This window comes from Chiloscyllium plagiosum, chromosome 5 (genome assembly GCF_004010195.1).
Source record: "Chiloscyllium plagiosum isolate BGI_BamShark_2017 chromosome 5, ASM401019v2, whole genome shotgun sequence".
Lineage (NCBI taxonomy): Eukaryota > Metazoa > Chordata > Chondrichthyes > Orectolobiformes > Hemiscylliidae > Chiloscyllium > Chiloscyllium plagiosum.
Window position 1 is genome coordinate 98,482,809 of NC_057714.1, and position 12,394 is coordinate 98,495,202.

The 12,394-nt window shown below is 38.7% G+C and overlaps 1 protein-coding gene across 1 annotated transcript in view; it reads left to right on the forward strand.

Annotated features, from left to right (window-relative positions):
• LOC122550323 (disco-interacting protein 2 homolog C-like) overlaps window positions 1-12,394 on the forward strand; it is a 560,369-nt gene that overhangs the window by 400,740 nt on the left and 147,235 nt on the right. The window contains exon 7 of the mRNA XM_043691048.1: window positions 3,333-3,464. Within this exon, the coding sequence (XP_043546983.1) occupies window positions 3,333-3,464 (132 nt within the window). The remainder of the gene's footprint in view (window positions 1-3,332; window positions 3,465-12,394) is intronic.

A 12,394-nucleotide genomic window follows, 5' to 3' on the forward strand; every position in this document is an offset into this window, starting at 1 on the left:
AGAGGGTGGTACGTGTATGGAATGAGCTGCCAGAGGATGTGGTGGAGGCTGGTACAATTGCAACATTTAAGAGGCATTTGGATGGGTATATGAATAGGAAGGGTTTAGAGGGATATTGGCCAGGTGCTGGCAGGTGGGACTAGATTGGGTTGGGATATCTGGTCGGCATGGACAGGTTGGACCGAAGGGTCTGTTTCCATGCTGTACATCTCTGACTCTATGACATGCATATAAACACCCACCATCCTGGGTGAAATGACCCGGTACATGTTGACACCTGATTTCACCTGCCCCTCACCTACTCAAGCTAATCCCTGACTTGCCACAAGACAGACTTGTTCCCAATCATTGTTCCTGATGTCCTTGATTCCACACTTTCCCTTTTGGCGCAACCCATTTTTTCCCTCTTCTGTCTCACACTCTTTCTTGCTGTCTTTCCCCAGCAAAAAGAAGTTTCTTAAAGGAGTAACTCAAACTCTGCAACAGTTTAGGATATAATTAAATGCTGTGGTGTTTTCTGCTCATGGAGAGTAACTGAAGATATGCCACATGACTTTGATCATCTGTAAATACCTTGCAATCCTGACCCCTAATGCTCCTTTGAAGTAGCTTGACCCATGATATTATATTGAAGGTATTAATGTAAATACAAGTTATTGTTATTGTGCAAATCTTCCAAATAGGTGCCCTAGGACATGAGAAAAAATATACATGATGCATAATCTGTAACTTTATGCAGAATTGATAAAATACATGAAAAGTTAAAAAATAATATATTTAGGGATCCAAGCATTAGTGAACAATAATTTGAATACTGTGTGGGAACCGATTATTTGTGTTATTCTTTATGAATAAAATATAATGCACATAAAATATAAAATGCACATACCTGTTCAAGAGAGCTGCATATTTGTAAAAATTGATCAGTGAAAGGACATACTCACCAATAACAGAAGACAGACTAGTGTCAGCCACTAAAGCATGAAGATGTAGAGCTGTTTGTATCAGATTTAAGATTCTGGCTGAGTTGGAGGTTGTAAGGGTTATCCTTTGATACAACACTCTATTAACCAAGAAGGAAGATTAATGAGGTCCATGGTACTGTTGGTAGGCTTTACAGACTGCCAACCATTTGATCTAGATTTGTGTTTACATGATATGCTTGCAGCAGCAATATTATAGTTTGCTGTACAAGGCCAGACAGACATTGATTTTGGTCGGCCACCACTATTTTGATCAATTGCGTTTAATATATTACATGTGCAAGTAATCCTAGAGAGTGAAATGGAGTGAGAAAATCATGGATTCTTTTGCCCATCTCTTAAAAACAGACATGGACTGAAAATGATCTTTTTGCTTTGCTCATTGGCACTATATATAAAAATATTTGTACTCATTTAAGGGAAATGAAGAAACCTGCTGAAGCAAGGGGTGTTACAATCGTTTTTGGCACATTCTGTTACTTGAAAGAATAAATGCTCTGGTTTTTACTCTATTATTCTTGAATTACTCCAGTAATTCAAGCAAAGTAAGGATTATAGTCTTTCAAAGAGAAAATAAGACAGCCAATGGATTTTTAAAAGAAGTAATTGCAGTTGTTCCTGTGAGTAAAAATGTGAATCTGTTAACTTAGTTCTTTAATCATGTATTTAATTGAGACAATTGTTGTGTCCATCGCCAATTCAGCTTATTTTGTACACTTTTTAAAAGTTAAAACCAAACCTCTACATCACTTGGAAGTGGGTCACTCGTACACTGATTCCCTTGTTGTAATGCTCACACTCTTCCCAGGTGTTGATGTTGCACACATTTCAATATTGATTTTATAATTGCACGTCACAAATCACTCAAGTTGCTTCCTGAAATAAAATCTGGTCAGTCATTTTTATTTTGAGGATCTAATGTGCAAAATAAGATTTAAACAATATTGGAAGGACAGAGTTTGCAATGATATTTACACTTATCTGGAATATAAGTAAATGCAAATAACTGTGAAAGTGAGAATGTTGACATCCTAGAGAAGGAGGAGGCATCAATTCCTACGGATAATTATGTAGCATCAACTGGCTATGAGGAACTGAGTCAAAATCACAGTGAATGTTTTGCTGTAGCCTGACTGGCACCTTTAGGCTATTGAAAGAAATTGAGGAGGGCATAGTTAAGAATGTAAGCAAAATGTTTCAATCCTTAATTCTGTAAATTGATGCATTGGATGTGTGAGTAGCCAGTGCTATGACCTTATTTAGGAAGTGAGGGATTGATGGCATGGCACTGTATAACCCTTACAAACATAAGTATTTGGAGCAGGAGTAGACCACTCAGTCCCTCAGATCCATTCCGCCATTCAGTACGATCATAGCTGACCCAATTGCTCTGTATTCCCACCAACCCTGATAACCTTTCACTTCCTTGCTTATCAAGAATCTATCAACTTCTGCAAGCACTCTGCTCCCATTGCGTTTTGAGGAAGTACGTTCCAAAGATTCATGACCCTCTGTGAGTGGAAAAAAAATCCTTATCTCTGATCCAGATCCATCCAGTGCCATAAGCAAGTTCTCAAAAATCAAAATGTAATTAGCAAGTATCTAGGAAAGTATAGATTAAATAAAGGCAAGTCATGTTCAGCATGCTTAATCTTTATTTTTTATTTTGCAAGATTGTTGGAATGTGTTAAAATTTCATATTTGATGACTTTTAGCAGCAGACACAGCTTATTATATTTCAGGCTTTCAGCAAGAAGAAATGTAGCAGTATGTATAAACAATTCTCCAGAAAAGAGAATGAGCTCTGGAACTCATTTTCCAATATTCTCTCTCTCTTTCCCTTCTTTAAGATTTGACGTAAACAATCTCTTTATTCTGGGTGTTTTGCGAGTCTTTAGAGGGTTAGCATTTGTGAACGTTATGGTCAAGAATCTTTAGCACAACTGCACACAATGGTTCAGAAATTGAGTTGAAGGGCAAATAAGGAAGAAACATTTTGTCATGTGTACTTAACTGTGTTACAAGTGACTTTAATATTCCTAATTGGTGGCCAGGCAACTGGTAAAGAAATTGATGGTCGTCAAAATTGACTTATATTGGACAGCGACTAAGTTAAAAGCTTGAAAAGAGAGCAAAGTAAATCTGAATGTATTGATTATTTGACATTATATTGACTTTGTTGACCAGGTCATACATCTAACTTAAATTTTGGACAGCGAAAATCCTGTAGGTGATGTAAGCACTTGGATGTTACTTACACAATCAAAGATTGTATCTTAAGGCAGTAATTCAAATATATAAGATGGCATTTTTTTCTTTGCTCCATATATAATCTTTTCTTTCTCTTAGAAAACCACTCTGCACCTCCAGATATCACAACTTATACAACAGAGCACTCAATACAGGTTGAACGTCCCCAAGGATCGACACCAAGAGCAGTCCCAAAGTATGGAAATGCTGAACTAATGGAAACTGGTGATGGTAAGTTTGATACCAATCTCTCATTTCATGCAAAATCCATTAGTCAGTGTTCAACAACAATACAACTTTTTATACTTGGTGCTGAAACCCAAATTAGATTTGAAAGTAGGGATTTAGATTAGATTAGATTCCCTACAGTGTGGTAACAGGCCCTTTGGCCCAACAAGTCCACACTGACCCTCCGAAGAGCAACCCACCCAGACCTATTCCCCTCTGACTAATGTACCTAACACTATGGGCAATTTAGCATGGCCAATTGACCTAACCTGCACATCTTTGGACTGTGGGAGAAAACCCACGCAGACATAGGGTGAACGTGCAAACTCCACACAGACAGTTGCCCGAGGCGGGAATTGAACCCGGGTACCTGGCGCTGTGAGGCAGCAGTGCTAACCACTGAGCCACCGTGCTGCCCTAAAATGCTTCACCAAGCAGAATGAACTGATATAAACTTCAAACCTCTGATAAGATATCCAATTATTCCTGTGTGACAGATAATATTGTGAACAGTTTTACAAGTAGAGTTTTCTATGTAGAAGTAATCCACCAGCACAATTTCACATGACATAAAATCCTGAAACAACTGATTGAAGCGATGCCATTATACACAGAATTTGTCTTACTGACTTCCATTGAATCGAAATCTGTTTGGAAATGATATGCACAGGGACAGATATTGAATCGTGTCATGTAATACATTTTCAAGGTGGTGCAAATACCCATAGTTCCTGTCATTTAAAATCCTAATCTCAGATCTGTGATGACAAAGGTTTTTGTGCTGTTGGGGCTAGATAGGTAATAGAGAATTTTTCAGGACCCTGACGGTAGACTTGCAAGCAGTGGAGCAACTACGAGCTGCAAATGCCAGGAAAACCACCTGGTGTTCTTCGAACACCTACCATCAGCTCCCAAGCTATCAGAAATTAAAAAGGGAGGTGGGTGAGGTCCCCTCCATGTCTAGTTGAGGACCAGACATTTCTTTCCTGGATGCAAACTTGAGATGGAGATCAGGGTGGAGGAGGATTTGGCCTTGGGTAAAAAAGTGGTAGATGGTCTCCATGACCAACCCTTTGACTAATTGGGTCACCCAGCCTGAAGGTTCCTCGTCTCCTTCCAACACTAGCTTTTCTGATACAATCCCACCCATTTCACAACACCATCCAGCAGCCCTGGCTCCTGTCCCCGCACTGAGCTTCCCCTCCACATTGTATAGCTTTGCACCCGGTTCCTCGAACTTCGCCTCATGGGGCTACATGTAGTCCCAGCACTGGCCACTGGCTCCAATGGTGCTCCACTGGCAGATTTGCTGGTAGCTTCCTGAGGTAAGACTTGCTTCACACAGCATTAAGTGGCTGCGGAGCAGCTAACATTAATATTGCCTAGTGATGTTCTCAGTAGTGTGGCAGAAAACCCTGCCATCCAAAAGAATCCTATGTGTAATGTGCCTTGAACATCTTTGTGACCCATTTCTGAAACAAATTGATGAAATCTCATGAGATGCCATGTTGGGTGTTCATGAAGCGTAATGAGGGAAAACAATAAGGAATGCAGAAAATATAATTCTATTTTAATCATTGATTCTGAGTATATGTTCATTTTTTAGATTAATTGCCTATACCAAGTTGTCCTGAGAAGCTGGGATTGGTTTGTGCTTCATAAGATCATAAGAACAGAAGTAGACCCTTTAGATTGAGTCTGCTCCACTATTTGTTGAGATCATGAGTGGTCTGATAATCTTCAAATCCACTTTCCTGCCTTTTCCCCATAATCCTTGGTTTCCTGACCTGTTAACAATCTCAGTCTTGGAAATACTTAACAATCACCTCATCAACCCTTCGAGAGAAAGAATTCCACAAATTCAGTACTCTCTGAGAGAAGAAATGTCTCCTCATCCCTGACTTAAATTTGTGACTCCTTATTCTGAGATTATGGCCTCTGGTCCTAGATTTTCTCACAAGGGGAAATCCTCACAACCTCTCTGTCAAATCTCCTAACTATCTCATATATTTCACCTCTTAATCTCCTGAACTGTAATGAGTACAGGTCCAATCTACTCAACCTCTCCTTGTAAGACAGTCTCCCCAAACCTTTTATTAGCCTATTGAACCTTCTTTGGACTGCCACCAGTCCCAGTGTATCTTTCCTTAGATAAGAGGCCTAAAATCATTCACAGTATTCCAGCTGTGGCCTAACTAGTGCCTTGTATAGTTTTAGCAAAACAACCCTCCTTTTCGAATCCATTCCCTTTGAAATAAAGGCCAACATAGTTCTATTGCTGAAACTGTTCATATATTGCAGTAAGTTAGCAAATTACAACATTTTGTCTCAGTAATAATGAAGGGAAAGTGATGTTGGGCAATATATTAGGATGTATTGTGAAATGCTTAACTGACAAGCAGAGAGTAGGGATAAATTCAGCATTTTCAAATTGGCAAGCTCTAATGAGTGGAATGCATCAGTAATCAATGATGGAGCTTCAGTTATTCATTATCCATATTAGTAACCGAAATGAAAGCATCAGGAGTAATCTATCTGCATTTGCTAAACCACAGAAATTTTCTGATGACAAAACTTAGTTGGGACAACAGTCTGTGAGCAGGATGCAAAGTGGCTGTAGAGAGATGACATACAGGTTAACTGATTGGGCAGTAAAGTGACAGAGTATGATGTGAGGAAATGTAAGTTTATTCAAATTGGTGGAAGAATAGTCTGCAGAGTAAAAGTGGTAAAGCAGAATGTTTTTTTAATAGCTGATGTTCAGAGATATTGAATCCTCGTATAAACATTCAGCAAGCAATTAGAAAGGCAAATGGCCTGCAAGAGTAATGAAGTTTGCTCCATTTGTATGAAGCTTTTATGAAATTATCCAGCAGGTATTGTGCATTTTTGACCTCCTCGGCCTGGGAGGTATATATTTGATTTGGAGTCAGTGCAATGAGGATTTATTGGGTTGATTCCTGGGATGAGGGTGTTGTATGATAAGATGTTGAGTAGATTGCTTCCTGCATACTCTGGAGTTTAGCCAAATGGAAAGTGATCTTGTTGGAACTTACCATATTTTGAGGGGACTTGATATGTAGATGATGGGAGTTTGTAGAATTTCAAAATAAAGTCACTGTCTCAGGATGAGTGAATGACCATTTAAGACTGAGATAAAGAGGAACCTTTTCATTTGGAGATTGTGAATCTTTGAAATTCTCAACCGTCTGGTCTGTGGGTACTCAGACCTTGAAATATATTGAAGACTGAAAAACATAGATTTTTGTACTTTAGGAGAGTCAAGGATATGGAGATTGAGCAAGAAAGAAAAATTGATGTAAAATATCAGCCATAATTGCTGACTGACAGAACGGGCTCAAGGGGTGTATGATCCTCCTCTGCTCCTAATCTTTATGTTTCATGTAACACAAACTCGCATAGACTCACTGGTTATGTCCATGTCTCTGTATGTAAATGCCCAGGAAATTCCAACCCGGTGTCCTTTTATGCTAGAATAAAGTTCTAAATAACAAACTTTCAATGACTGATTTTTGCTCGGGGCAATAACAACAGTTCAATCAATCCTATCCTAAGAACTAGCTAATTTGACCATGATTGCTTTTTCCTTCTGTGAAATGACAAGGTAATTGTTGATTGTGAAGTGATCTGAAACGTTTTACCCTATTTTGCATGTTGGATCGATGAATTCTTGCGCTGAAACAAACCAGAAAAATAAGAATTTTGCTGAATTTGTTCATTTTTTTTTAATAAAGCTAAATTACTTGCTGGTATGATTTTATTTTTAAAAACATTTTCAGCATTTAACACCAAACCAGTAGGTAATAATTCAAGATCCAGGGCTGTCAGTCATTCATTCATGCATGCTGGACACAACCTTGTATGTGTTGTTCTGTTATTACTTTGCTCTGTTGATTGACCTCCTTTCAAAAACTAAGCATTTCATGCTGGAGAAAGGAAGGAGTGTGACAATCAAAAATCTCATAACAACGGGAGTCAAACTTCAGTGAATAGAATGCCCTGTTTTGCTAGCTAGTTAAATGGGAGACAGCTTGCACACCACACTTTTAGGGAAAATAATAGGTCCAGATTGCAAGGGCCAACAAAACATACGAATAAACATCTGCTGATTAACAAGTTAACCGTTTTGACTTGGAGATGTCTGTAGTTGTAATTTCTAATATGTTGTGGCTGTCTAATCATTGATTGTTTTTACGTGTGTGTGATAGAAGAAGCCAATTTTCCTTAATGTTAGTAGACTTCAATTTGAACTCTTGAGGAGCTAATAGAGCTCTCACTGCTTCACTGAATTGCACTGCGATCAATAAGGTACAGAACGTGTTCTGTGTAACAGCAATTTATTGCAATCCATTCCACTGCAGGTTCCTGGAACACTAAAGGTTTATTTTGTAGAAATATGGTGAGAACTGTTTTATCATTGTATAACTTTAGTCAAATCCAAACTAATGTGAGCAAAGAGGCCTTGGAGTGCAGGTTCATACTTCCTTGAAAGTGGAGTCATGGGTAGATAAGGTAGTGAAGAAGCTGTTTGGTATGCTTTCCTTTATTGGTCAGGGCATTGAGTGTTGGAGTTGGAAGGTCATGTTGCGACTGTACAGGACATTGTTAGGCCACTTTTGGAATATTGTGCACAATTCTGGGTCTCCCTCCTATAGGTAGGAGGTTGTGAAAATTGAAAGGGTTCAGAAAAGATTTTCAAGGATGTTGCCAGGGTTGGAGGGTTTGTGTTATGGGGAGAGGCTGAATAGGCTGGGGTTGTTTTACCTTGAGCATCAGAGGCTGAGGGGTGACCTTATATAGAGTTATAAAATCATGAGGGAAATGGATAGGGTAAATAGACAAGATCTTTTCTGTGAGTTTGGGGGAGTTCAGAACTAGAGGGCATAGGTTTAGGGACAAAAGAGAAAAATTTAAAAGGGACCTAAGGGGCAATTTTTTTACACACAGGGTGGTGTGTGTATAGAATGAGCTGCCAAAGAAAGTGGTTGAGGCTGTTACAATTACAACATTTAAAAGGCATCTGGGTGGGTTTATGAATAGGAAACGTTCAGAGGGATACGGGCCAAGTGCTGGCAAATGGGACTAGATTAATTTTGGCTATCTGGTTGGCATGGACGAGTTAGACTGAAGGGTCTGTTTCCGTGCTGTACAACTCTATGACTTTAATATGGCACTCCATTCAGTCTCGGTAATAAGCTCGGCTTAAAATACTTTGAAAACTATGTAAATACTGGTGCACATTTTTTGTTTGGAAAATTTTAGAATACCATTTCTGCAGTGGATTTGAATAGAAGAATAAAATAGTTAATGGCACTAAAACTATTTGTGAAAAATGGAAATAAGGGGCTAGCACTCAAAATAGAACAAAAACAGGAAATGTTGGCGTTCCCACAGGGATATGGAACTAAGGCAAACAAAGTGCAAATCAGCCGTGACATAATTGAGTGACAAAATGCTTGAGAGGCTGAGTGGCCTCCTCCTGTTCCTATGCTCCATTCTGTGAGACAGGGATCTTCCTGTAAAAATAGGAAAATAGGTTTTTCTTTCAGATGTTTCCAGTATCGGCAAAATTTCAATTCTTTGGAGCAATCAAAATTACACTCTGGAAATGATGGGCTGCATTGCTTCAGTGTTGCCTTTTTAAAATGTGAAAGTTGCAAGAGCCATTTGTGCAAGGACTCAAAAGGTCTTGTCAAGTGCAGAATGTCATTCAAAGTGAACAGGAAAGGTCAACCAGCTCAATCTGCACATTATTTTTTAAATGGACTCTTCATATCTATGTCACACTTTTACGAGCTATACTTGAGCTTCCTTTGCACATTATCAATAAAAATGTCATGTCCTTTCGGAATGTAATTGTGATGTTTTCATTTAAAGCTGGAAGGATAAAGCCACAACATGGCTCTTATTGCAAATTAGCGTAGCCACAAAATCAGATGATAATAGCACAACAGCACTCAGTGACTTCGTGGTGGGATAGACACTACATCTTGTGCTGTTCATTTGGATGAATAAGTGTTCCCGGAAATAATGTCCTTTTGTTTTGCCCAAAACAGACAAGTCCGTGAGAACACTGCTTTTGTGCTCCCACCAAGGGGTATCAATGTTTTGAATAATAAACTAATTGGTATGCACAGAGATCACAAGTAAATTCACATCACTAAAGCAAGTTGAGTTACCATTTGTATTGACATTGTCCATTTCCACATGAATCGTTCAGATCTCAATGGCTTTACATCAGAGTTTCAAAAAACCATTTGGTACTAGTGTCACAGTTGCCAGCTGTGTTTAATTTCAGTGTAATATCAATACAAATAACACATTCTTGCCAATATTTTATGTTATGTTGAAGCAATTATTTGCAGAGAAAATAATATTGCCTTATTGTTTTGCTATCCACATCAAACTGTTTCAAAATATCTTCATATTGGGGAAAAATACAGGCAAGGGTAAATCTCTATTACTTACTTGTAGCAGAAAACAGATATTGCAAGGAAACTGTGGACTCACTTTACAGTTTAATTTGCAAACTTGAACAGGTATCTCAGAAGAATATTGATTATTGTTGTTCAGCATCCAGCAGATCTTAGTGTGAGCAATGAAAACATTTAAACAAAAGTATTAGTGCTAATTAATAACTTCAGGATTTACTTCTTTCTACTAAAGAAGAACTTAGTTTTTTATATTTCTGCTGTTCGGAGCTGCTCCTGTCCAGACACAGTTTTTTTTTAAACAAAATGCACGTGTTAATTATTCATGTATCAGAGATTATCAACAACGGCACAAAAGGTCTCTTACTTGATTATTGTAGAAAAGCAGCTGACATCCCACAGCAACTTGGCTCAAATTGGAAACACGGCATGTGGGAATTGTAGATTTTGTTGTTGCTCAATGTCGATATACCAACATTAATAAGCACAATTAGTCTGTGTGATTTCATTGAGGTGGAGGCCAAGTCCAATTCAGTAACCATTCCGAAGTATACATGGCCAGACAAACTGGGAAATATAAGGTCTTACAAATCTGAGGATTAGCCCCTTTTGTTCGGGAGAACTAAACAAGTGATGCCAGTATTCCGTTCCACTTTGTACTGCAGTTTAGCCTCTGAACATTACAACAGTGCCCAATAGAGCAAATTGGACCAGTATCGACCACCATTGCTTTCCTGCATTCAGCTGCTTACATTTACTAGCATGTTTCATAGAATTATGAGGGGACCACTGAATCCGTTGAGCCTGTGCCAAGTCTTTCGAAGAGCAATCCTGTTAGTTTCCTTTCTGTGCTCCACAATGTTTTATCCTTCAATTATTTACCCAATTTCCATATTACTGAATCTGTATCTTACAACCCCATCAAGGAGCATATTCCAAGTCCTAACCACTCATTACATAAAAAGCTTTTCGTCATGTCATCTATGTTTTTCTGGCCATTCTCAAAAACCTGGGCTCTCTGTTTATCAAGCTTTCAGCGTTTTGGGACTTTTTTTTATTTGCTGTATTAAAACTTTTCATGATTTTAATGACTTCTGCCAAATTTCCTCATGCCTACTCCAGTCTATTCACATATAATTGACACCCCTCATAGAACATAGAACATAGAACATAGAAGAATACAGCGCAGTACAGGCCCTTGGGCCCTCGATGTTGCGCCGATCCAAGCCCACCTAAACTACACTAACCCACTATCCTCCATATACCTATCCAAATGCCTCTTAAATGTTGCAATTGTACCAGCCTCCACCATTTCCTCTGGCAGCTCATTCCAGCTAATTAATAACTTCAGGATTTACTTCTTTCTACTAAAGAAGAACTTAGTTTTTTATATTTCTGCTGTTCGGAGCTGCTCCTGTCCAGACACAGTTTTTTTTTAAACAAAATGCACGTGTTAATTATTCATGTATCAGAGATTATCAACAACGGCACAAAAGGTCTCTTACTTGATTATTGTAGAAAAGCAGCTGACATCCCACAGCAACTTGGCTCAAATTGGAAACACGGCATGTGGGAATTGTAGATTTTGTTGTTGCTCAATGTCGATATACCAACATTAATAAGCACAATTAGTCTGTGTGATTTCATTGAGGTGGAGGCCAAGTCCAATTCAGTAACCATTCCGAAGTATACATGGCCAGACAAACTGGGAAATATAAGGTCTTACAAATCTGAGGATTAGCCCCTTTTGTTCGGGAGAACTAAACAAGTGATGCCAGTATTCCGTTCCACTTTGTACTGCAGTTTAGCCTCTGAACATTACAACAGTGCCCAATAGAGCAAATTGGACCAGTATCGACCACCATTGCTTTCCTGCATTCAGCTGCTTACATTTACTAGCATGTTTCATAGAATTATGAGGGGACCACTGAATCCGTTGAGCCTGTGCCAAGTCTTTCGAAGAGCAATCCTGTTAGTTTCCTTTCTGTGCTCCACAATGTTTTATCCTTCAATTATTTACCCAATTTCCATATTACTGAATCTGTATCTTACAACCCCATCAAGGAGCATATTCCAAGTCCTAACCACTCATTACATAAAAAGCTTTTCGTCATGTCATCTATGTTTTTCTGGCCATTCTCAAAAACCTGGGCTCTCTGTTTATCAAGCTTTCAGCGTTTTGGGACTTGGGATTTCCTCATGCCTACTCCAGTCTATTCACATATAATTGACACCCCTCATCCCTGAAACCATTCCAGTAACTTTTTGTCATCCTATCAAAAACCCTCATGTCCTTCCTAATGTATGAATATTGTTGGCCTGAGGTAGAACTAAAATATCATGAGTCTAACATAAAATTATCACAATGAGCAAGAACAAAGGTGAACATATGAATCTGTGGATTTTTGGGTGTTCCGTAATGAGAAGGTATTTGATTCACTATGCTTAGAGTAAGCAGAAGAATGCATAGTAATGAAGCCA